This window comes from Lipophrys pholis (assembly GCF_963383615.2).
Source record: "Lipophrys pholis genome assembly, chromosome: 14".
Taxonomy (NCBI): Eukaryota; Metazoa; Chordata; class Actinopteri; order Blenniiformes; family Blenniidae; genus Lipophrys; species Lipophrys pholis.
Window position 1 is genome coordinate 5896147 of NC_137633.1, and position 22855 is coordinate 5919001.

General features: G+C 40.5%; 1 protein-coding gene across 2 annotated transcripts in view; it reads right to left on the reverse strand.

The window, feature by feature from the left end:
• babam2 (BRISC and BRCA1 A complex member 2) overlaps positions 1-22855 on the reverse strand; it is an 81692-nt gene that overhangs the window by 33773 nt on the left and 25064 nt on the right. For both annotated transcript variants that reach the window (XM_080480071.1, XM_080480072.1), the window contains 2 exons: positions 21461-21655; positions 19714-19788 (listed from right to left, as the gene is read on the reverse strand). In XM_080480071.1, coding sequence (XP_080336197.1) covers positions 19714-19788; positions 21461-21655 — 270 coding nt within the window. The remainder of the gene's footprint in view (positions 1-19713; positions 19789-21460; positions 21656-22855) is intronic.

The following is a 22855-nucleotide window of genomic DNA, read 5'->3' on the forward strand; positions in this document are numbered from 1 at the left end:
GCCGAGACTAATAAATGAACATGGACAGGCAACATATAGGGCCACGATATTACCCTGAAGACATAAGGAAAGGCAAAGATTTGAGAGCTAAATGAAAACTGACTGAGAGCAGGACTGGAGTTCAGGAGGAAGATGGAAAAAACAAACAAAACAAAGGATTAGGAGGAAGAACATCTGGAGGTGTTGGAGAAAAAATAATATATATAATATAGATAATGCACAACTTGATAGAGAGCGAGGGCGGAAAGTAGGCCAGATGGAAGTAATTCCATGGAGGCGTGGGGAAGAGTGGGGAGGGGGCGAGGAGGGTGGTGGAGGAGGAAGAGGAGGAGGTAGGTGGTGTTTGGGGGGGGGGGGGGGGTATTCTCCTGGGAACGCAAAGCTGGAAACCTCTGATGCTCAGCTGGGGGTACATGCAGGTGGGTGGGAATCCTTGTTCGGAGACGTGGTGTGGGTGGCGATTGGAGGAGGGTTGTGGGAGGGGGGGCGTGGATGGTGGAGTCGCTGAGGGGAGGCGTGCGGGAGGCGGGCGTGACCTTTGTTATCAAGGAGTCACGCTGGGGTCACTGGAGCAGTGGTGCTCTCGCAGCACCTAAACACCTGAGGCGGTGTTTTCTCTTTGACTCCCTCGTTCTGCCGAGGTCCTTCACATCCTCCCATTATGTTTCTGCCATTAACTTCCACCCTTCAAACGGAGGTGACAGAAGCTTCAAGCATTACATCTCCTCAAACGCAGGGTGATATTTCATCATTTCCTCAGGCAGGAGATGGGTGCTTCATCTCTTTATGCGCACTCTCGGGGGTGTAAGAAACATTAATAAAAGGAGGAGGGGCTACATTGAACATTTCCCTGTTTCTCATGCTTTTATCCAATATTCGTATTTCTCATAGAGTTTACATAATAATAATAATAAAAATATCTGATCTTCATATAAAGCCTAGTTTACAATAGTTTGGCTTCAGGAGATCTTCTGAAATGATCGAAGCCAAAATCAACTGAAGATCATTTATAAAATTCCGCCCATTAGCAAGTGCAATAGATTTCTTTCATTAGATCTCTAGATTGTTTTTTGTGTAATAACTAAATTTTGACATTTAATCTGTATGGTACCTTTTTCCATTAAATACTGATTAGTTCTTCATGCTGTTTTGAAATGGCTTTTACCGCCTGTTAAGTGCTGTTTATTTATCTCTAAAGTCTTTCTGGGGGACTTTCAGCTGAACTTAGATTAAGACAAACATTTATTATTTATTTGTTACATTTTCTAATTAAATTTTATTATCCTTCCGTTTTAATGAAATGACAGTGTTTAACAGGATTTGGCAAAGCAAAAAAAAACCACAACTTTCATTTTAATTGAATAATATTTTTCATTCCAACCTGTCAATTGTGATTTTTAAATTGATTTTAAATTGAAAATTATGAGATGGATTTGTGGAATTATAAAAAAAATAGGTGAATTCAGTCAACATTACATTTTATGACACATTGTAAAAATATAGCTGTTATTGTGACAACGTATTCAAAAAGCTTGTAGAAATTACAGCAAAGAGCCAGAAGTAAGACAAAGTCAACAACTTCCAAAAAATAGGATGAATTATTTTCATGAAAATCTATTAGAAGAAAAAAAAACTGCTCTTGAAACAACACAAGGGTGATGAATCTATCTAGATTTGCAGTCTAAAAGCCTCTTTATTAACTTTAATTTCCAAAGAAGCAAACCAATACATTTATATGACATATCTACTCAGTTATGTTGATTTACTTGGTAAAACATTCTGACAATTAATCTGCTAATTTAATTTTACACTTGCTGTAATGTCATTTACATCTAATCCTATAATCAATCCCATTACAATTTATTACTAATGTGCTGAGTTTGTTGCTGCCAAAAAAGGTGCAATGCAAAGACTGTTGCTCGTATACGGTCCTATGAGTCCAGATCGGTGTAATATCTTTGAACAGAAAACCAACAATTTATCATTTCTTTTTTACCACAGAGGAGGCCAACAATCATGTTGGACCAGAAAAGGTAACAAAGAGTTGCCACAGGTCAGTCACTGTGAGTTTCTATGCATTAAAAAGAAAGTACAGCAAAGACAAAGACCTAATTACAAGTGACAAACAAACAAATGCCCAGGGTGTCATCATCATGGAGTTGAGAAAATCTGCTCTCCATGTTTCCTGTCTGCTACGACATCATGATGTAATAGGTGACTCAAACACAGCGAGGAATATGTTGTTTATCATGTGCAAACAATTATCAATTCAACAGCGTCAGAGCCATTCGGTGGCATTAGTCACCGCATATGGTCCCACACCTAGCTATGATATGATACGGAAAGACTTAATAGGCCAAATGTGTGTCATCATCATCATCATCATCATGATCATCAGTGAAATGGGAACGCGCCAAGGTGCTTCTGACGAATTCTCACTTCCAGGGAAGAACACGTAGCTCAGTTTGGTGCTGCTGCAGGAAGTCAGACTACTACGGGAGATGGAAACCCGAGGAGGGGAAAAGGTGGGAGAAGGAAAAGGTCAAGGGGCTCATGTTCGCCGTTGTTGCTAAGCCACCTCGTCATGCAACGAGGCTCTGCGCCACCAGTCATGTGTCACGAGAGGCAATGACGGGAGGAGGCCTGGCTCCTTCCACCCGGGGGCGCGACCTTTCTGACAGCCCCGTCTGTCGATGCAGCCACCGAGGTTGATGCTACAAGGTACGGGTCAGTAGACGGAAGTGCGGTGGAGGTGAGGACGGGTAGCACGCAGCCGGTGCCGCCTGAATCCAGGTAAACAACCCAACCGTTTGGCCTCGTCACAAATGCACTTGTACCTCACTGCATGCGACCCAAATGCAACCAGTGCATGAAAGTAAACATACCTGTGCAAAAAAAAAAAAAAAAGAGTTTTTATCCTCTTAATATATGTTAATCATAACTATAGGTGGAGCATCGACAATAAATATGTACCACCACTGACAAGCGCTTCAGTGGCTGTGGAAACTGCCCCTCCTTAGAGCCGCCACTGTAACAACAAAACAATGGACATAAGTCAGTTGCCATATAATTTCAGTAAATTTGTGGTTGCAAACCAAACCTGTTGCAGAGCCTGAGAATATTGAAAAGCATTCCTTTAACACACAGATCTCACTTTATTTGAACTATATATATATGTATACACACACACACTTTTTTTTAAAATATATATTTCTTATAAAGGTCGATGGTCGAATTGACGGGGGGAAAAGGATGGACTGACAATAGAAACGGTCAAGATAGGAATGTTGCAGACTATTTAAAATCACTCTACTTCCCCAGGGAAAAAAGCCAAATGGATCCTTCCACATAATCTTTGATATATTGACCTATGAAGTCCCACAAAACCAATAATTCTTCAAACTGCAAATTCACACATTCGAAACCAAATAAAAAACATATTTGTCCCTAAACACCTTAAAAACACACCATTTGACTATATAATTGTATAATTGCTGCGGCGCACAATACAAGGATCCTCAGACTAATCATTATGTTCTTTACATCAGCAGCACCCGTCAAATAAAGGGAGACGTGTCCGATCAAATGAATTCTAAGTGCAAGCATGCATGACAGCAGGACCCTACGAGAGGTCCATTTAAACAGCATGATTTTTTCTTTTAAATCAAAAAGGCCAATCATTATTCGCTCTTGTTAGCTATTGTGAGGTATCGCAGGTTTGCAACTGCACAGCAGACGACACATGTAATCCTGCTGCATGATTTCAAGTTCTGCCTGATTTTCCTGCCAAGGCTGTCCTGCCCTGCCTAACGCAACAAAACAGGAGGGTGAGGGATATGTGTATCAAGCACAGCCTCCACATGCCCACACAGTTTTCACACGTCTTGTTTATATGGTATAAGTGGTATACTGCTGTATTTCAGCATTGTACATGCTGTACTATGTTTAGTGTTATCCTTCCTGGTGTACGCCTTTGAAGACGATCCTCGTGAAAAATGGTGGGATAACTTTTCACTAACTTTGGAGTCAAGCATGAATCAAACTATTGTTTTGTTTTTGCTTAGATGCTTCCACAACCTCCTTCTAACCTAAAAACAAGTCGAGGCAGCAGCAGAGTGCTACTGGAACAGTAATGGTTATGTCATAGGCTCAAATATTTACATTTGGATCTGTGGGTGTTTCAGGGTGTGGACATCACTAACCACAAATTGATATTTACAAGAACATGGATCAAGTACTTTATGGTTTCCATGGGATTTCTATTTTTAGGGATTCAAATGACAGTTACAGTATATCAGGCGTCTACGTGCGCATTCGTATCTATTAGAGGTAATATGCCCGAGTCAGACGATGCAGTCATCTCAGATGACCTCACACTCCACCAGACTTTTCTGCGCTGAGGCTTTTACGATCTGTGTGATGAATTATTACCGGGTATTTGTATTCTGAAACCAAATGGGAAAACAAGAGAAAAGATGGATTTTTTTATTTTTTTTTCTCAACAGAACTTCCTGTAAATCATTTTCTAGTGAAAACAGTGGAGGAGTAGTGCTTCCAGAGAAATTTGGACACCTCACGAGTTTATCCACGTCTGTGGTCATTTGAGGCATCACAAAATCTTTCAAGTAAATAAATAAGCGCTGTATTCCGGGGCAGTTGTGTGGGATGGCAGCTTCATTGGGTGTCTCTTTCTATTTTTCTTGATATAATGACCAGCACTACATCAAAAGACATTTGGTACACCTCATCTACGCCTGTAGACATGTTGGATATGATCAGCTCAAGTTGACAATAGAGAACAATGTTGGAGTTTTTCCCTGGGCACTTCAGTTGACCAACGCAGACCAAAAACATGCCTATGAAGTTAATCGGTGACTCTGAATTGCCTATAGGTGTGAATGCTAAGTGTGGTTGGATGTCTCTTTGTATTTGTCATGTGATGGACTGGTAATGATGATCAGGCAGCACAGAAGATGGATAGATATTGCAAAAATGTGAAAATATTCAACAATGCCACACAACTAACATTGCTTTCACAAAAAAGCCTTTATCCAATAGTTATGTTAGGAATGGCAAATTACCTTTAAAACGTATTAATGTTTGCACAGTGAACGTTGTACCAGTGAAAGTGAGCAAAATGTCAACTAAATGGGCTTTTTCAGGCTTCCTGGACTCTTCATATCAACATGATACACTCCTAATAGTCCAGGTTTCTTTCTGTAAAAGAAGGAGTGCACTCACAGCTGTATATGCCCTCAATACTTCTAATGTAACAGGTGCCTTTCAAGGGCACCCTTAAAGGTCAATCATGTGTACCGACGAGTAAAACTAGCCCAAACCATTATTTGCTTACACGCTATTGCACAGGTGTCCTTTTGATATTTTAAACTGTGGACACTGGGTGGTTGCCCTGCACTTTCTTCATGACCGCCCAAAACATGAGGGAGATGAAAGCACATTATTATTAACACGAACAAGCTTCTTCCAGATTTCCTTTAACTTTCTGAGTGTGCGATTTTTTTTTATATATTTGTTTCCTCAGAAGTCTGAAGGCAGATGTTAAACCACCTGGTAGTAACACGGCAGGGCACTTAAAAAAAAAAAAAAAAAAAAGAGAGAGAGATTCTGTGAGCACAACAACATCAATCCCAAATTGTGGACCTCCATTTTTGTCAATCAACTACTGTTACAGGCTATCGCCGCGTATTTACAAAAAGGGATATTTCCCCTTCTTTGTTTTCAGAAATAATGTTCTCGTGTTAGTTTATCAGCTGATCTGGCCATAAATACAAGTTGCAGTCAACAGTGGAAAGAGTGAGTGCTCTCAGTGCCTTTCTATGGAGCTTTTTTTCCGGCCTGGGTCAAAGAGGCAACAGTTCTCCTTCCCTCTGATGTAACACTTACGCTGGGAGACGACCCACAACCCACCAACTCACTGTATCCTTCTCTTTTGCAACTGAATCCAGCATCTTGCAACACATAAGTTTCAGCAGTTTGCTGCATCAGCAAACTGAGGGGAGCGTGCGCGTTTCCTGCCAACAGTTTGGGCTCGGGAGTTATTGAGAAGTAGATATTACCCACATATTTACCGGCTGGTAACAACTTATTGGAAATGTACTTTCTCCAGCATTGCAATCGGGAATCACACCTTCGTTCGAGTGATAGAATCTTGAGAAACTCACACACACAGACACACACGGAAAATATTTTAACACTTTCCGCACTGTCACTTCATATTTCTGTTTTAGACCTTTTATGCGTGACATTTAAATTCATCTCCGAGAGCATACTGAGCTATAATACATCCACCGTTTAAAAGCCACATAATTGTTTATCTGCATGGAAGCATTGGCTGGCCTTTTCAGATTTCAGTCGTACACTACATTAGTGAAGCGCAAACTGGCAATTACTTGATGATGTCTTTTGGGCAACTTGATTTCCTACAAAATGCCATGTCTCAGTATTTCTGTGGATATTCCAACACTTTTAAGCAGTCCTTCAGAAATCGGTGTGCCAGCGGAAAAGACATTCCTGACATGCTCTGATGTCACACGGAGCCCAGTTGGCGATTCGACTTCATGTTTCCCATTGTGAAAGGAAGAAATGTGAGATACAAAAAGAGAGTTTAGAACATGCATCAAATCATAGTATGGATAGTGTGTGTGTGTGTGTGTGTGTGTGTCTCTAAGAAAACACAAAAATTATCTCTCTGTGGCCAGACATTGCATGTGGTTGGTGGCTTCGAGGTGATCATCCATTTGTGATCTAAGATTTACAACTGAGGTCACAAAGATTCAGACTGCAGCGCTGACCAGGCCCGTAGACCCTGGGCTTCAAACAGATTTTGTGCTTTAAAGGTTAAAGCTTTAAGAAAAACCACTACCTGCATCAGATGGAGGCTCTTTCAGCGTGTAAGCAAAACTTCTGTGTTGGTGCCCCTACAAGAAGCCTACAACTGCTTTTTTCTTCCAAATGACCAAACCGGAAGCGCCAATCAAAACCTTTGGAGCTGTTTTTGGTGCATTTGTTATTTCTGGTTTATTTTAAAGAATAAAAAAAGAAGTCCATATTCTGCGAAATATTTTTCAATAAATGTTAAGAAAGAATAAAAACTTGGATTCTTGTGGTGAGATAATTAAACATTTTTTCTCGGGGTGCTCATAACATGATTAATTGTGACGTCTGCAGTTTAAAAACTCTATAAGGGTTCCAATAAGTTGCAGCAACCAGCATTTGGCAAGCCTTAATAACTGGTTATGTACAAAATTAACTTTGTCACATTTAGTAAGTACAGTAATGAACAAACAGGTTTACACCTACAGTGTGGACATTTTGTTTTTTATTTTTTTGTAAGTTGAGGTTGAACAGAAAGAGAGATGCTGCAGTAGAGGCAGAGCCCAGGCAAAGGAGCAGTGCGCTCTAAGCATTATGGGAGTAACCTGCAATTATTTTATAGCTCTTAAGATTCCTGAGCTCTTAGTCAGTGTTTACCGTGCAAGGGCACGGCAAGGCCACAAATTACAACCACTCACTCTGGCACCAAACGTTCAGCAGTCACGCACAGGCCCGAGAGTTCCTTCAGAGTAGCGGACAAAATGCTGAAAATGAAATGACAAAATTACAATGCAATGGAAGTGGTTAGTAGGTGATATTTTGATGTTGCTGTCCCTTTTCTTTTCTTTTTTTTCCTTCCAAAATTCTCACTTCAGTCATGCAGTGACCAGAATAATGATGGTAGTGTCATTTTGAGCTGAGTCATTTGGACGAAATGAACTCAAGTCACCCAACTCAGAGAAAAGAATTCCTCGAACCAAATTGTGCTTTAGTTTTTGGCCATCATGTATATTATAAAGTATGGTGGTGGCAGCATCATGCTGTGTGAATGGTTCTCGGTACAGATACATTAACAGCCTCAAAGAAATGTTTTGAATTCAATGTTTTAGAGAGCTAATTAACGACCAGACGTCAGTCTAGAAGAAAATAAGAGATTATATACTGACTTCAAATGATTGATTTTCTATGTAATCATTGTTTAAACTTTATATAAGTTTTGAATTTACTGTGCTGCATCTCTTTGTAGTTCATCATAATTTGCAATCAAGAAAGCCAAATACTTTGAGAATAAACCAGTATATAATAGTACATCTTTGTTTTCCAGTTGTGCGCGGAGAATTGCAAGACTCCCATCATGTGATGCGGAGAGCTATCTTTAACCACGACTTCTCTAAAAGCCCAACTGCCGTGCAATAGGAGTGGGACGGGACCTCGAACAGAAAAACCACAACAACGAGAGGGCCTCCCGAGTCGATTGAGAAAGCAATTATGTGGCAACAAGAGAGTTAAGGTAACCACAGCTGCAACACTCTTATTAGTGTTTGTTTGGTGTCTCTCTTTGGGAAAAACGAAATAGCCACCACGTCTTGTCAAGGGCAAGTTTGTCCTGGTATACCCCAGAACGCTCCATTGATTTAATGGTTCTGTTTTACTACCGAGCTCACCGAATCCAGGTTTTCTGAAAAAAGGAAAAAAAAAAAAAAAAAAAAAAATAATGAAAATAGCATGGACATATTTTAAAAGGAGTAATCAGGTGGTGGTGGTATTGATGAGACAAATAAAAAATGAGAAAAAGAAAAATCCTTTTGTCTTTTACATTGAAAATTGTACGTTTTCAGGAAATATAGGAAAACTATTTGTCTGACATCTACAGAAACCATGGCTCATATTTACTGAACACCCAATCTCAGCAACTCTTCGGCAGTGGAGCGCTTTCAGCGGGAAAATCCTCGATTGCTGTTTGATGACTATTAGGGAAGACAACGCATCATGGAGCAGGGGAATTGTCTGTCTTAGATAACAGAGATGTGACTGACAGCTGTGATATGTGTTGTGAAAGAATAAACCTGTTCTGTGTAATCGCCAAGGCAAACATAAAAAAAACAGTAGAGTAAAACGGTCCAATGAACGGAGATGAATGCCGTACAGTTGTTCCACCTAGAACATCTATCACATATGTTTTTCTTTGGCATTCCAGAAATCAAATTACTCTGCGCATGCAGGTCTCACACTACAATTCCAACATGAATGATTACACTAAATCCTTGTATTTATGTCGTCAAGAAGTTTGAATTTCACTTCAAAAAAAGACTCATGCACACAAGCAAAGAAATGCTTTCATGTGAAAGCCGAACCTTTAACCTAGTTAAACTTGTCTGCCCTTCATTGTGCCAGTACACAATGCCTCTGGCATGAAATGGTAATAAATATTCATCAAAGTTTTGGATGGTAAGGACGCCGTCTTCGAAGTTTTCTCAGCAGCTGGACGTCCAAAAGGCCGCCATATAAAACCAGCAGTGATGGTGGCACTGTGAGGGTCTGTGTCTTGGGAGTGAGATGAATGATGCAACGTCGAAGGTGAAACGCCTATATTTTGAAAACCAACAGGAAACAAATTCAAATACACAAGGGGAAGAGAACGAGCCCAAAGGTAAACCGACCTGGGTCAAGGCCTTTGAATTTGAATGTATGGACCCAGCCTTTTAAAATCAATGCAATCACATGGAGGCAATATAGTGCAGATAGTATGGGAAATGCATTTTAGACACAGTAAAGACTTACTTAATTTTATCTTAAGTTTCTTTCCTAAAGTTCTTAGTTAACAGCGGTATTAAAAGTGAGCTTCTGACCCAGAATAGCTTCCTGACTGTTGATGGTGTTTGATCAAAAGCTGAGTGCAAAGAGAAACAAATGCCTCTTGGGGAATGCAAAGACGACTGAGGAGAGCTTAAGTCCAGTAAATCTCGAGTATTGTCGGCATAGAAACAGAGGGAAGCACTGTACCATTTTATAATATAGCCTGAAGGGAGGAAATAACAGTGATCGTACAATGATGTCCAGGGAAACACCATATGGAGCGAAGCCATCAGCGGTACATCAGCATTTATGGACGTCCACATAAATATTGCAAACAAGAATAATGTTGTGAACTCAAGTTAAGTTCATCCTTGGGCCGATTCAATGTCCTTCGTCTCGACAGTGAAAAAGGTCACAAACTCCACCATGAATTGGAAATAACAACAAGGACAGGAGACGCACGGTTGAATCAAACCTGTTTTTAATTACAAACCTGGGCTCTTCCAGGCAATCCATGAAGAGTACTGACAAATCTGCTTTTCTTGAAATCGTTTCACCTTGATGTGATTGTAATAAAAAAAAATAAAAAATTGAAATAACGTACCGAAAGCGTTGATTTCTTCTACATTCTTTAAACCTTCCTACACTCTCTTTTGATGCCACAGGTTTTTATTTTTTCTCTCCCAGTAATCCAAGGTGGTACAATAACCGAATAGGATTTAGATAAACGTTTTAGTGGAGTAACATTATCACTGAAGGTTCTTTCAATATCACTCGTGTTTGAGAGCAAATATGAGGATTGGACAGACTTACCAAATGAGAGAAATCTTGAGTCACTTGTGTTGTTTAAGACAAGTGAGCTAAATTCTTGATTACAATGCAAAAAAAACCCAACAACACAGAAATGAGAGAATCAAAACATAAATACATGAATCATCAGACCTGAAATGTCCCCTTAAATCCAAAAATGATGACGCCAGACTAAAATTGCCTTTCTGAACAGGGTCTGACTCATTGCAAGGTAACATTTTGTTAAAAAATGCAATGCCAGATCTGTCAGAAATGTTGTCATCATGAACGCTAAATTCACCAGCAATCAAACTTTGGGACGACTGTGGTAAACTGAAGATAAAATCCAGGTAGGAGATTCTTGTGAGTGAGAACTATAAAAGTTTTGAGGCGAGAAGCATAAAATATATTAACACCATTTGTAGGTATTCTGCCACATTTACAGGATTTTTCTTTTTTGTTATAACTGTGCACATACTGTCACCTTTCATATAGTTTTATTCCAAAATGCCTTTTATAATCCAGACAAGAAAGTTTATGTTGATACCAGTACCAAACATATATTTGGTATTAAGCCAAATAAAGCATATCCATAACGGTGTGGTTAAAAATAATTATAAATTCTAGGCCTTTAAGACAGCAACAAATTTTGAGTAAAGTGAAAATAGTTCACATCAAGGACTGAGTGACTTGGGGGAAAAAAAATAATTGTGATTTTTCTGACAGATACTGCAACTGTGATTTGACCTGAAATACATTGCAGTCTGCAATCCTTTTCTAGTAAACTGTTAATGTTTTGCTCCTAAGATCCACTCAATAATGTCCACAATTACAGAAGGCCTACATTACTATGCACCACAACAGGCAAGTGCAATTATTTCATTCCTAACATGTCTTGACCAAAGGTAATTTGTAGATTGCTTTACAGCAATTGGAACTATATTATTATTATTAGTATTATTAATATAATTTTTCTACAGTGAATTAATTGTTATAAATAAATGCATTTCATGTGATATTAGGAGATCCAAACAAACTCTGGAATACAGTAAATGTTCTTTCTATCTTCTTTCACAGGCCTGGTTTAAACTGAATAATGACTCGATAGCTAACATCCATCACCAATCAGTTATATTACTGTTCAAATTACGACCCCCTTTATCTGCTGCAATTAGGTTTGTTGGTTGGCAAAGACTGACACTGTTAACATCCTTGATCTATTTTAAATCCTCACTTAGCCAATAAACACAAAGAGTCAAACAGTGGGTGGGTAAAATCAATTGCATTGAATACACACCTACGTAATCAGCCCCATGAATTAATCAAATGCTGACCTCAAGGTAATGCTGACGTTTCTGCTTTGATGCCTTCATAACCCATTTAGCACGAAAGTGTTTGGAGAACTCGTCAACAGGCTGGCGTGCAGAGGTTATTGGTATGTTTTTCTTTTTTCAACTGGTGGGGGTCTGATATAAGAGGCCCAAAGGTGTGAGCACTGTTGAAATATTCACCACAAGGAAAAGATCTGCTCCTTGTCACACACTGCGCTCATGGAGAGGACTCTCAAGCAAACAGTCGGGCGGCAATGCGCCGCGCTTTACCAGGAATCTTGCCATTAATTTGTCCTTGACTCCTCTACTTGTGCCCCAAGAGGGGGAGGAGGTGAGGCGACATGCGACAAGGGAGGAAATCAAAAGCATTGTAATAACGAGCCCTGAGCAGCATCAGTAACATGCTTTTAAAATGACCAAGAGGAGGACATTTCTATATCTATTCACCTTCTCACTGAGGTGTTTACCAAAGCTGATCCGTAGCACAACAAGTAGGATTCAGAGGAAAACAGGAAAGCTTTGAAAAAAAAAAAGTCAAGACCAACATACAAATCTGATTAAGGATTAACCTTCAGCATTACATCTTTTTTTTTTTTAAGATATTTAAAAAAAAAAAAAACATTCTTTTTGTAATTCCCAATGCCCGCGTTTAGACTTGATACGTGAATGGGAGAGTTAAATAAAATTTGAAAAAATAAATAAAAAAAAACTGGAGAGGAACAGGAAGTAGAAAAATGATCACGTCTGTGACTCCGGCACAATAAATGAGAAGACAGAACGAGAGCCCACGGCCGTGCTTCACCCTGACCCTCCCCTGTCAGTTGCTGCCCGTGGAGCTTCGAAGGTTAAAGTGTGTGTGTGTGTGTGTGTGTGTGTGTGTGTGTGTGTGTGTGTGTGTGTGTGTGTGTGTGTGTGTGTGTGTGTGTGTGTGTGTGTGTGTTTGTGCGAGTGTGTTGAGGGGGAAGGGGTATGAGGATGCAAGACCAAAAATAATTAGAGTACAAATAATTAGATGCAAGTGCTCTTGTTGAAGCATGCAAAGCGTGTACAGACAAAATGAGGATACAGGGATGCCCAGGGCTCAATGCAACCCTGCCTGGGGTCGGCTCTGCGGCGAGCAAACAGGGAGAGATGAAGGCTTTGCATCAAAGAGGATGAGGACTGAACAGGTTTAAAAAGGAACAAAGCCTTATCTGGCTTTTCAAACAGAGGTGAAACATTTTGGAGAAAATCTAAAAATTTTGGTTTGGATGAGGGCATCATGGCCAATCGTGGCTGACTACACTTGAACTAATTAGTAATTACCATGTTATATTGCATACATTTGACCTCATAATGAATGAGCCATTGGTGAGTGAAATGCTTTGCAACCGTCTAATGAAGTTACCATTGGTCAGTTAAATGGTCTGTGACTGATTACTGAAGTCAACATTGGCCTGATGAATGATCGAAATGACCGAAATGAAATTGAAATGACATGTCACTGCTTGACAGAATGCCACAAAACTGACCAAAGTTCCACTGGTCAGTTGAATGTTGAATGCCACAGGTCTGACCAATAAAGTCACTATTGGCTAATAGGTGGGTAGGTCTCGAAGTATTGGGACAACAATCAGTACACCTCTTTAGTAATTTGTACTGCCATACTTTCCGGACTATAAGCCGTTATTCTTTTCACACATTTTGAACCCTGCGGATTAAACAATGACTCGGCTAATTTAGGGATTTTTTAGGGTTTAACGAGCTTCATGCCGCCAATACATGGGTGATGCGTTCAGGTGCATCACGTAACTCCGACTTGCAGTGCTCCATTACTGCACTACGACTCACAGAGCTGGTCTCACTGGGAGAGTTTAGGGCCCTTTTAATTCACCTTGTCCTTGTTTTAACTCATTTATTTTTAATCTGGTGGCTTTTATAGTTTTATCTTTCACATGCTGTCACTCTGTGACTGTACTTTTAATTGTTTTTCATGTACGTGTCTCTTTGTTATTTATTTGTTTTAAGAACATTTTAGTATTATTTTGACACAAAGTGTATTTTATGTACTGCTGCCAGGACAACTTGTAAAAGGGATTATTAAGCTTAAAGTGGTTCTCCTGACAAAATAAAGGCTAATGAAAAATCTTTGCTGTAATTCTCTCTCTCTCTCTCTCCCATCCGCTGCCCCAACACGAAACAAATTTTTTCTTACGAAAACAAAACAAAAACAACCACAACAACAACAACAAAAAAATGCAATCCAGCCGTGAAATTCATGCCCTGTTACAATGTGGACACATGCGGCTTATAGACAAGTTCGGCCTATATATGTACAATGTAAATTTATTTTAAAAGCATTTTCACTTGGATCCTGTTCTTTAACAGTACGCCTAGACATATTGATATAAATGCTTCTGAAATGAGCTATTGTCAGGCCGGCAAGGGAAGCAGGAAAGTTATTGTTTTTGTTGTCTTGAAAAAGAAGCAAATGACTGAAATGACAGTCGCTTCAGCTGGAGGTTCCATGACATGGCTCAATGATGTGAGCGTGCAACATGCAAACACTCCAGATAACCCCTGCGCGTCCATTTTAACACACATTGCTACACAGCTTAGTGGATTAATTGCCCCGTGTGGCTTGGGTCACCTGAAACAACCTATTAGATCGATGACAGCTGCTTTGGTGCAGCAAACCACACACACATGCACAGAGACACAAATCACACACACACAAACACTGCAGTCACTTTGGAGCCAGTGACATGGGTCAGTGCTTGTGGGGGAAACAAAGCTCAACTGAAGCGAGAGCAGAGGGTTCAGTCACGAACGTGGCGTCGCTCCACGCTGATCGGTGTGGACACTTATAGAGGCAAGCCGCCGCTGCACATATATCTATAAGCAACGACGGGCAGGCAGACAAACAAAAAGGATATTTAAAGTAAAGGTCATGGGGATAATTAAACAAAATAAAAAACAACCAAACAAAAAAAATCCATATATATATATATATGATATGTTTGCATGGCTGAGATCACAAACATGCTGTCTTATTGTACTGCAAACATGCTGCGTGACAGAGAGGTCAAAGGCCAGGTGCTAAATGAGAGGGTATGAGTAAAAGCAGAGTCGTGTGGGTGACAGGCGAGGGGTCAAGGTACGATCAAAGGATGAGACAGTAAAATGGTGGCCGAGAGGATCACTTGGCCTTTAAAGGGGGAGAAAACTGCCAACATCTATCTGTGTGCATTTCACTTCCCTTCATCTCCGATCCCTGTGTCCTTCCAACGCTTTCATTTGAACTGTGACAGGCCGGCCCCTTAAAAATAATGATTTATTTATATATATATTTATATATATATATATATATTTTTTTTTTTTATAGCCCAGTGTTCCTCCCCCCTCCCCGAGGCAGGGCAGTCCATGCAGGAAGGTAAACATGTCCACTGTGGTGAGCTCAGTCCAGGCGGATGCCTCGCTCCAGGTAACAGTCGTCCTCCACAGCCCCGTGCCCACCAGCAACATCTCGGCGTTCGTTCGCAGAGCGGACTAGCCTGTGTCTGAACAGATTTCCGCTTCACTGCCAAACCCTGCCTCCTCAAGCAAGGACGGCCGCCGATTTGATGGCGGGGTTGATTCAAATCAGGGTCAACAGTCTGACCTCTACCTAGAGCACCTGGCTGATGGCATGTATTCTGTCGGAAAAGCATCACCTCTTTAACTTTTCAAGTACTGACTTTTTTTTTTTTCCCTCGCAAAGAACCTCTATTAAGTAGGATGCAACTCATCTTGAAGGCGTAGTGGGCGTTCAGACCAAAACATCCATGTGTTAAAAAAATACCAAAAAATAAAAATCAAAAATACAAAGCCGGAGCTGGCATGTAGCTTCAGGTAGTGCTCAGACAACGAAATACAGTATCAAGGATTCACGGATCTGAGTGTTCATTAGAGAGCAAACAAATGAAAACTTTACTTATTTATCGCATTTTATCGCTTCGGCGGTCTCGACGAGCTTTATATCATCCCACATGCACCTATTTCCGCACCCACTCACTCATCAGTACTAATGGCTGCCCTGCAAGAAGCTCAGACACTGTTGGGGTTCAGTGTCTTTTTGATGGCTCCTTCTCTGCAACTTTAAAATGTGGTCGATTGATTCGATTGTCAGATGCACAGGTGAGAAATCTGCTGCAACTGTGTGACGCTGTAATGTTAATATGGAGAAAAATGTCGGAGGAAGGTTCGTAGCACCTTGTCAAATCAATCTCTCCAAGAATAAAAAAGCAGTGCTTAAGGGAAAAAAAAAAAAAAAAAAAAGGCTTCACCTTGCTAAGAGCTTTTTGTACCTGTGTTGTCTCTAACACGTCTGCTTGACTAAACACTTTGAGCTGCTGGTGTTCAACTGTTTTGTTGAATATTAATCATTGAATTGTTTGAATTACACTGATCCTTATGACATTTTTTCTGCTTTCAGCATAAAAGTCAGATATGATGGAAAGAAAAAAATCATGTCCCTCCCTAAAAATGCAACTTTTACAAGTTCCTATGAGGACAATAATTTAAATTGTGAATCTGCAAATGAAAAGATAAATGCACACTTGAGAAAGCATTCCTCCTGTTTATGTTCTTCTGTCGTGGTCTTCAACTCCAACAAACATTGGAAGACCTCGAACTTAATCAACCGAGGCTGAATCATTCCTGCTCGGCTTCAACGCTGACCCACAAGCTGGGTATAATATTGCATTTACCCACAAATTGACACGTAGGAAGTGTAATCCATTAAAAAGAACAGCACACAGATGATCTTCACTTCAACACACTTGTAGGGATCAGTGTTTCCTCATATAGGAACATATAGGGTTTGTTTGTGTGTTCAGTCAGAGGCTTATCTGCAGGAATTCATTAATTACACTTGAACTGCTCTACAACAGTGTGCGACAGCAGTGCAGAAATGTGCAATGCATGAGGTTAAAAAGAAAAAAAGAAAAAGAAAAACTGAGTGGAGACTGCACTCACACTGACAGAGCTAATTGCATGACAACTGTCAAACTGCGAATTCAGGTCATTGGCTTGGCGTACAGTACATTTATGTTCTTAGAGTCCGGCCTATATGCTGCATAATCCCGTTCCTCTGTAATGCGTAGGTGGACAAGGTGTGGGCTGATGTTCATTACTTTCCTCTCCGCCAGTCGATACTCTTCCTCAGTCTTCAAGCGCTCCCTTGGTGATACTATGTATACCCTAGCTGCCAGATACGGCACAATACTGCCGGTGTGTGTGTGTGTGTGTCTGTGTGTGTGTGTACATTGGAGAAGCAAAGAAAATGATATGATTAGAGTGACAGGAATGTTCATCCACATCCAAGATTTCGACTCTAATAAAAATCACTAAATATTACAGAGAGTTCTTCTTTGACAATATTGTTTCGTTGGCTCCACGACCACCACCACCCACTGGTTAAAGGTGTCAGTGTGTGCCTCGTTTCTCTAAGTGACAGCGTGCCTGCCTAGTTTAAAAAAAATAAAAAATGTTACCAAGAGAGGTACCCTGAGGGCTGAGTCTGAAAACTTTCCTGCCTCCAGACAATCAGTGAGAGAAGGAAAAAGAAATAAATAAAACTTCCACCATCGCTGGCTGTGAAATGTGACTTTGGATGAGTCCGTTCAAAAGAGCCTGCAAACAGAGACGAATCTCAGGGCTCCAGGTCTGACAGACATGGAGGGAGGGGAATGCACAAAGGCTGATGATGGTTGCTTTTTCCCTTATGTTTACCATCATTTTCCTGCACAAACAAGAGGCGAGGCTGGAAAAGGCCAGAGAGCTGGGGCCTCCAGCGTGCGGCAGGAGGGCGGGGGGAGATAGATCAGGGGGTGGGGTTGGGTACGGGGGGGTTAAAAGAGAAGTAGGGATGGAGGAGAGAGCAGGAGAGAGAGAGAGAGAGAGAGAGAGAGAGAGAGAGAGAGAGAGAGAGAGAGAGAGAGAGAGAGAGAGAGAGAGAGAGAAAGAGAGAGAGAGTTGGGGCTAAGCTGCCTCCAGACACCACACGGCTCAGAGCAGATCGACAGTGACGGCTTGCTGATTAGTCAACTCACAGCCCCCAAGACTGGAGTCCACACACACACACACACACACACACACACACACACACACACACACACACACACACACACACACACACACACACACACACACACACACACACACACACACACACACACACACACACACACACACACACACACACACACAAAGCTACACTGAAGTTCATTAAAAATAAACCCTCCTGTTATCCCTGTGCATAATCAAAACACACACGAGGAAACACACGCACACAAACACACACGCACAGCGGTGAATGCCATCACAACTGAAGGAGGCTCGTGTGACGACTGAATTTCTGTGGGTCCGCAGCCATGGCTGCATACTTGTGACGTGGGGACAGCGCAATACTGAAACACTATGTGACTATGGTAAAATTCTGAAAAGATAGCATGACTTACTTTTTGATGGCAGGGTAATATTATGTCTGGTGCTCAGCAGTGTTGTGAATATTGCATTGTAAAGTAATGCTATCATGAAACGTCTTATTGTACAAATACAATAGCTGAATTTACGTGAAACATCATTGAGCAGTGGTATTATTGGTTGTGTTCACAGTTACTAATCCGCTAAACTCCTATATACTGAGGGGTGGAATGCTTCATTAATCCTAAATTAACTGCATTTTCCTGCAAGCCACATTCAAGATGTCAGATAGTATTTAAGATTAAGCTCTATTCACTGTGATGCATTAAGCGCGCCATGTTAGCTGACCTTTAAAGAATCTCTCTGGTGCTTTATGCATGGTAATACCTCATCTCTGCTGGTTTGTTGCAGTTTCGTATTGATGCTTTTAATTTTTAATGTCTTCATTTTTATTTCTTTTTTTATTCAAGAACTGATGAAATCCAGGATTCAGATCATTGTCCTCCAACTGACTGATGTAACATCAGCTGAACCTCACAAGAGAACCAGTCAGACTGACCCACGCAGTGCTGCCAACTCAACTAATGTATCAGGTTTAACAGGTAACCACAATCCCCAACACCTGTGGTTAAATACCAAATGTGCCTGGGCATACATTTCTCAACACAAGGTGTGGCTTGGTACAGTGATGGTGCACTGACTCATTTCCAATAGTGACCAACTAAAACTCAACGGTGTCGAGGGACGTAGAACGATAATGGCTACATACACAGCTCACAACATGCATAGGTAGTCTTTTTTCTTTTACCCAAATCATTATCAGAACTCCTTGCTTTCACGAGTTTATAGAAGTCTCTGATGCATACATACTAAACAGATGCAGTACATAGACTATTTTCACGAACGCCAAGAGTAACTTCTTTATAAACTGATAGTCCCTTGGGCAGGAGAACATAATGGGTTACAATCAAAAAGACGACGCGCTGTTTGCTTCTCTCTATTTCAGTTTGATGTCACAAAGTCAGAGGTTATCAAAAATGTAATGTCACAAGCCACCAGTTGGACCTGAAATGCTCACTTTCTGATGGTCCAACAAATCCAATGGCATTATAGAAATGTGTCAAGGTGCAAGTGTGTATAGCTTTAAAAGACATTTGAGGGTGTTGTCATTCCATTTGAACATTTGTCAAACATTTGTCTACAAAATTGGACAAACGTCTCGATCGGGTCTTAATACACGCAAACAAGTTGTGAGTAAAGTTGGAAACTATATTTTGAGGTGTTAGTGGCAGTGTGAAGCCAATTGAGGAAGAGAAGACCATTCCTGTGCCTGCCTAATATAAACTTATTTTTGTCCATCCGACATGTTGGCAGAAATATTTTCTTTGGGCCATTAACAATATTTAATTTCGAAGTTGATATATCTAATACCTGAAACACACTGATTAACCACATGTCCAAACTGTTACTGATACTGGCACTGGGACTGAAAACATGAATGAGGTTGGTGATTACTGACCTTCATGAGATAGACAGGAATGTTGCTGAAGTCCACCGGGAGCTTGAGAAGGAAACGGGCGGAAAACTCTCCATTCTGAGAACACAGGCAGAAAACATCAGGCAGTACACAATAAACAAGTCACATCCTGCAATGAAAACTTAAAATCTGAGAACGATATATAAAAAAGGACCAAATCATGATCATTTGTCATTTATCGTTTATGCTGAAATGTGAGACTAATTGACATAATTCAACACTGTTTTTAAATGAAAAACACATGATAGACATGTCAGTATAAACGAGTAATTCAGCAAAAATAATTTATACCGTTACGGTTGAAAATAGGCAGGATTTAATTATTGTATAATAAATGTAAATCTTTTGACCTTCTATAATATGTGCTGGTGAAAATTGATCGATCAATAATTTATTCAAGCTGAGTTTTTGCAAAGAAGGCCAGCAAAGTGTTCTGTGATGTTTTACTTATTTTAGATTTGCTGTTAGCATTTACTGTATGGAGTGGAGTCATAGAAAAATGGCATTCCCAGACCAAAGATGTTGGCATGATTCAACGACTTGTTAACCAGGAGTCTCTTCTGTATGTATGACTTTCCTACATATCGAACAACCTGTCACCCTGTTGCTTTAAAGCTTATTTCGAAGAGCAAATCTGGACTGTTTTAGTCCTCACTGTAACATGCGATTCAGGCCATTAGTTTGGCTTATTAATTTTCCCATTGTGTTCATTAGCCATTTCATTTGGAATTACACAGGACGTGGATTTATATGCATTGTGTGTGCTATACAAACATATTCAGTGTGATGTTCCCTGGCCAACAACTGCATCGAAATGAAAAAGCTGTGGTGGAAGCAGAAAATTGGATCATGTATTGTTAGCCAGCTGTTGGCATTGTTTTCGTAAGAATGAGCCTTTACATAGGCTTGCAGACAAGCAGGAGAAACCAACAAGGCGGCACAGTTTTCTCCAAGTCATGCGGTGACATATTGGACATTTTTCCCGAAGTCTACACGCAAAACAGGGTAATTTTGTTTCGAAGTTGGAATCCATTTGCAGGAGCTATATAACCAGTACTTGTCTGGACCTGTTCAATTTTGTGGATGGATCATTTCGGTTTGGTCACGCGACTTCAAGTCTGTTTATGACAGTGTGCATTATATTTACATTCTTGAAATATAATGTCCAACATTATTCAACTCAGGCTACTTCATGATGAGGTCAGAATATTGCATAACCATGGAGACGCTCAGCTATAACCCCCTCGACTGAGCTCGTGGCAACTGCTCGGGAGGAAAGACACCCTTATAACAGGAAGAAACCTCCAAAAGAAACAGATTCAAAAGGTGGGTGGCCATCTGCCGCCACCGGTTGGGGTGAGACAGGAGCAGAAGGAGAGGGGGAAACACATGAAAGACAACCAATACACACACGGTAAGTATTTGGAAATATTAACTTTGAATAAAAGGGGCAGGGACGAAGAGGTACCTACAGAGGTCTAAATGTTTTACCTTTAGTTTAAATTTCAATTAATTGGTTATTTCTGTTGTTAGACAAACCTTAGTTTTATACTTATCTAAATGAAACGCTACTTGATGGGAAGACTGACACTTTCAAGCATTGTTTGTATCATTACCTATCTTGCTAATCAGAACAAATACAGCCTAAAGGAATAAAGAAGCTGGGGGGGAGGGGGGTATTTTGTAATTATTGTCAGTGAAACTCAACAGTATCTGACCGGGTCCTTACCCAGCTGCTCTTCCGCCCAGCGTATATCTCCATGTTGCGCCCGTAGTTGGGATCTTCGAGCAGACTGTCGTATTCGAAGAGCAGCCGGGAGCTCTCACGCAGACGCTGGCACTGGTACTGATGGTACTGCTGGATCAGCTCCTTCACCAGCTGGAGCAAACATTCTGGGTTCCCAGCATCCCACTCAACAAGGTGCTGGAGAAGATACCACAGAGGAAGAGTAAGAACAACCCATAGACATACCACTCCTCTGCCTTTAACATGTTTAAATGCAGAATCAGGGGTCGGTACAATTGAGAGGATAAGCAGTCATTTTTAGTATCTACACCAAAGTTCGGCAGCATAAACTTAGACAAAGACTGCTACTTCAGCACGGCATTATCAATAGGAAAACTGGAAATTAACACATATTATTCATAGGGAAGCTACACTATGGTGAACTAGTGTTTGGGAAGAGCAGGATCATGGAAAAATACTCTCTTCCCAGGAATTAAAGGAATGTCTGTTAATAGCCCAATCCGAACAAATCTTACTTCCCATTACAAGACCCGGAGGAAAGGGTAGAGCCAAAGGATGTCCTGTAGCCAAAAGAGGGATTAAAACTAGAATGGAAAAGTACTCAGTCAAACCCCTTCTAACAATAAAAGTGGGACATCTCTAAAAGATCTGGACAAGAAAAAACACAACCTTGATCAGTAAAACACATCAGGTTGGCATTTTGTAATAATGTATATATCAAAAACATTCCAAAAGATGACAATAAGAAGCAAGTATTGTCTATTACTGCCTGTCCAAGTAAAAAGCTCTTGAAATTGTTTGTGTCAAATTAAAATAGTCCGATTTGCCATTACCTGAAAGTGAATATACATGCACTTAGGCTACGTGTGTCTGGACCGCTCGAGTTGAAAACTCGCAGAATATCCAGCCACGGCAGAGATGACAGTCCCCGCTGAGTGGGCTGGATGCTATTCCACATATTATTATGGATCTTAAATTCTTCACTTTCTTTTGAACCTGTAATCTTCTGGTCCCAAGTCAGAGGCTCTGACCTGTCAAACCACTTGTCCCCCCAAAATATTGTCTAAATCAACAAAGGAAGGGCTAAAAGGACATGATGGATGGAGAGTGTTCTGTTTTGCTTTTTCTTCAATATGTCTTGACAAAAAAGTATTTGAACGTATTAACTGTACTCCAGTTACTATCTCTGCCTTTTATCCATTAACAAATTGAGCCATAATAAACATCACTTGACCCTGTGAAGTCGCTAATCTAATCAATCAGATATGCGTGAGCAGAAGAAATCTCACACATCTAATTCCTTTTATCCAAGTAAACCCAAGTTTTCCTCTTCTGAAAAGAAGACGTCTATTCATGTGCAAAGGTTGAACTGCATGT